The 3,555-nt window shown below is 39.4% G+C and overlaps 1 protein-coding gene across 1 annotated transcript; it reads left to right on the forward strand.

Moving 5' to 3' along the window:
- The first annotated feature begins 2,265 nt into the window (after positions 1-2,265).
- LOC118101993 (4-galactosyl-N-acetylglucosaminide 3-alpha-L-fucosyltransferase 9-like) lies at positions 2,266-3,555 on the forward strand. The gene has a single exon (XM_035148114.2). The coding sequence runs from the start codon at positions 2,266-2,268 to the stop codon at positions 3,433-3,435; it is 1,170 nt and encodes a 389-aa protein (XP_035004005.1). The 3' UTR covers positions 3,436-3,555.

The raw sequence follows: 3,555 nt of genomic DNA on the forward strand, positions 1-3,555 counted from the left end.
ATTTTCAAATATTAAATCCTGCAACAAAGCTCCTGCTCCATATATTTTATACAATTGCTTTTCTATTCTATGCTGTTATTTTTTCAAATCAATCTAACCAATCATTCCTCTGTTCTAATCCTTTTATATGTATGTATGGTGGGCAACACTTTCAAAAAATGCACATGCAATTTACATTTAATTCATGTGCAGAACATTTAGGTCCAATTAGGTTTTGTGCACTTTATTGAGAAGTGTGTAAATGGGCTTTCAGTGAATGATTGCAGAAACACAGGGTAGCACTTTCCCAAAAAATATAATACAAGTGCACTTAAAAACTTGCCAGAACAAGTGTACTTAAAAACTAGAATATCTCAGGATGAATACTTCCCGTAAGGCCCAACAGTCTCCCAATGACACCACATTTAAATTCCCTAGATCCTCTGTTTTATTTGGAGACACACCAACTTGCACACAAATATATCAGTCATGTCCACGCATTATTCCTGGGAAATCTGTGAAAGTGTCAGAACAGACACCCTCAAAATGTTAAAGAAAGTAATATAATAAATATTCCTGGTCTGCTGCTTTCTTCAGATCCATGCCAACATTTAATGGGTTCTTTCTTGGACCATGTCCCATCTGTCCATTAAGTTTCGCAAGAATCTGTCCAGTAGGTTTTGTGTAATTAAACAAACCAACCACCAAACAAAATTAATTTGATCTTTTTGCTTCAGAAAAACTGAGCAGATCTTTTTCTCTTTGCCATTAAAGGTCACACAAAAGAAAGATTATTCAGTGTTTTTTTAATTTGAGGTAATGTTTCAGGTACATGCTGCCACACATAAATAGCAAACAATCAAATCAGGTGGTTTCAATTTTGTTCAACCTGTCCACCTTAGGCCAACTAAGTGAAGTGGACAGACCATCAACAACTATGTGTTACACATCGTGTCCTTTATTTTCCATACAATACCTAGCGGCCACACCCAGCTGATAAAATGTTTAGCTTTGACCGGAGTCCACTTACAAATGTGGACACTGCCATAAAAACATAAAAAAAGCATGAGGATGCCAGAAAGGCAAATAAAACCGAGCAACATTTTCTATCTACCTGTGCTTTTCTACACCAAGGTGAGACTGTTTCTTCGTGTCTTTGGCTTTACCTTAATGGAGTCTCTGTACAATTTTCATAGTATCATTTTGAATATTAATAGTACAGACCAGCTTGTATTATGCCCGGGAGTTATTTTATGTTTGTAAATTGTGCCGAACAAAGCTGTGATTGAGAACATACAGAGGAACCCTTATTGAACTGAAAGACAGAAAAAAGCATTTTCCCATTTTGCTTTAGGTTTAAAATCTAATTTGAGTTCAATGTTAGACTTAAAAAGCACTTTAAACGTTTTGAAAACATGTCTGACACCAGTATAAATTGTTAGGTTCAGTAATGCATTTTTGTAGTTATTAGTTACTCCTATTATAGTTCGGTCATTTGTGTTTGATGTACTTGAAAACACACAGTATCTTTGTCCTCTGCTGTTCCTATAGACATGAGCCTATAGTGATAGTCATGGCTGTAAAAGTGTAAGGTGCTTCATCTTACTCATGAAGGCACACATCTTGACACTTTCCTCAAAGAAAAGAACAACTCTTTATTAGATTCTGTGCTTTTATTCTTAGTGCAATAGATTGTGACCAAAGTTTGTTGGAAATCTGGCTTTTGTGTAACAAATGTTGAGGCTTACAGATTTTAGGAGACAAAATGTGTAATGAAGAGAAATTCGATAAAGGCAGGCAGGCGAACAGAAAAGTCCAAAAATAGTCAAAAGAACTGAGCTGAAGCAGGAGGTGAGACTGGGGGAGATTGACGGACACACAGAGGCTGGTGTGATTTGGACAAGCGATATGTTTAATATTACTAAACTTAAATAAACAGACAACCAGCGCTCTGTAGCAGCGGTGACCAGGACTCATCCCCATCAATGATGTTGTCGTTCACAACAACAGTGCCTCATTTGAGTCAACATCAGCTTGTCTTTACTCATCACAGCTCAATTACAGCAGGTCACTTTTAAAGTTTCAGAAAGAAAAGCTGCACGTCCAAATTCACACATTCATGTAACTCAGTAGCTGTTAAAGGCAGATTTAGAAATTGAAATAAAAAGTTATAGAATATATTGACTGATTAGTGGGCTCAAAATCAAGCTTTAGTAACAACCTGTGAATACAGAAATGTTCAAATTAAAAATAAAACACAACCTTTTCTCTCTCCAGAGGTGAGCCATGTCCCTCTCAAGCTGCCAGATGACTCGTCAGCGGCAAATTGGCTTCGGCTGCTTACTGTTGGTGTGTTTCCTGCTAATTTCTTTGACATACTACAAGTCAGATATCGAGTTCCCGGATTTTAGTGATTATCTGAAGAGAGGCAATCATTCTTGTGTGTTCCCTGTGGAAGCACAGACCCAGGGCTCAAACCCAAACCGTTCCTCGGAGCAGCACGTGGAAGCACCTACCGATGGTCCCCAGCTGATCCAGGACGTGGAGGTGGACGCTGAACCTGATACTCTTCTCTTGATTTGGATGTGGCCATTTGGCCACGAATTCGATCTCACCTGCGATATGTTCAAATATAAAGGCTGCCGCTTGACCGATGACAAGTCTCTTTACCACGAAGCCCACGGGGTTTTCATCCACCACAGGGACATTCATGGAAATCTGGAAAACTTGCCGAGTGAGCCACGTCCCTGGTTTCAGAAATGGGTTTGGTGGAACATGGAGTCACCTTCAAACTGTAGAAAATTACCCGGACTTGATAACTTGTTCAACTTGACATCCTGTTATCGCTCAGATTCACATATCCCAGTGCCTTATGGGATTTTGGTGCCACAAACATCTGAGGTGGAGAGTTTCCAGCTGCCAACCAAGGACAAGTTGGTCTGTTGGATTGTGAGCAACTGGAATGCGGGCTTCAAAAGAGTTCAGTACTACAACGAACTGAAAGAACACATCCAGATAGAAACCTATGGGAGGGCTTTTGGCAAAAATGTAGATGTTCAAAACTATGACAGCATTGTATCTCATTGTAAATTCTACCTCTCCTTTGAAAACTCTCAGCACAAAGATTATATCTCAGAGAAGGTATTCTATCCCATGAAACTTGGAACTGTACCCGTAGTTCTTGGCACTTCAAGAGAAAACTGCGAGGATCATATCCCAGGTGACTCTTTCATTCATGTCGATGACTTTTCCTCTCCAAAGGAGCTGGCAGAGAGGCTCCTTCACCTAGGCCAGAATACGACTGAATACATGAGATACTTTGACTGGAAAAAGAGGTATAAAGTTGAAAGTTCACAGTTCGGCAGAGACCATGCCTGCAAAGCTTGTCGTTACTTACAAAAAAACAGAGGATACCATGCTAGTCATTCTCTTACCAAGTGGTTCTGGGATCAATAGCACTGAATATAAGAGCATTGATCAAATTATCTTTTAGTTTGGTTCACTGATGAGAATGGGCTCAAGGGAACTTCTTTGGTGAAGGAATGATAATATTAACTGGATTCTAACCAGGACCCA

This window comes from Hippoglossus stenolepis, chromosome 22, assembly GCF_022539355.2.
Source record: "Hippoglossus stenolepis isolate QCI-W04-F060 chromosome 22, HSTE1.2, whole genome shotgun sequence".
NCBI classification, from domain to species: domain Eukaryota; kingdom Metazoa; phylum Chordata; class Actinopteri; order Pleuronectiformes; family Pleuronectidae; genus Hippoglossus; species Hippoglossus stenolepis.

Coding starts and splice junctions, on each gene's coding strand:
- LOC118101993 (XM_035148114.2), top strand. CDS start 2,266: ATGTCCCTCTCAAGCTGCCAGATGACTCGTCAGCGGCAAATTGGCTTC.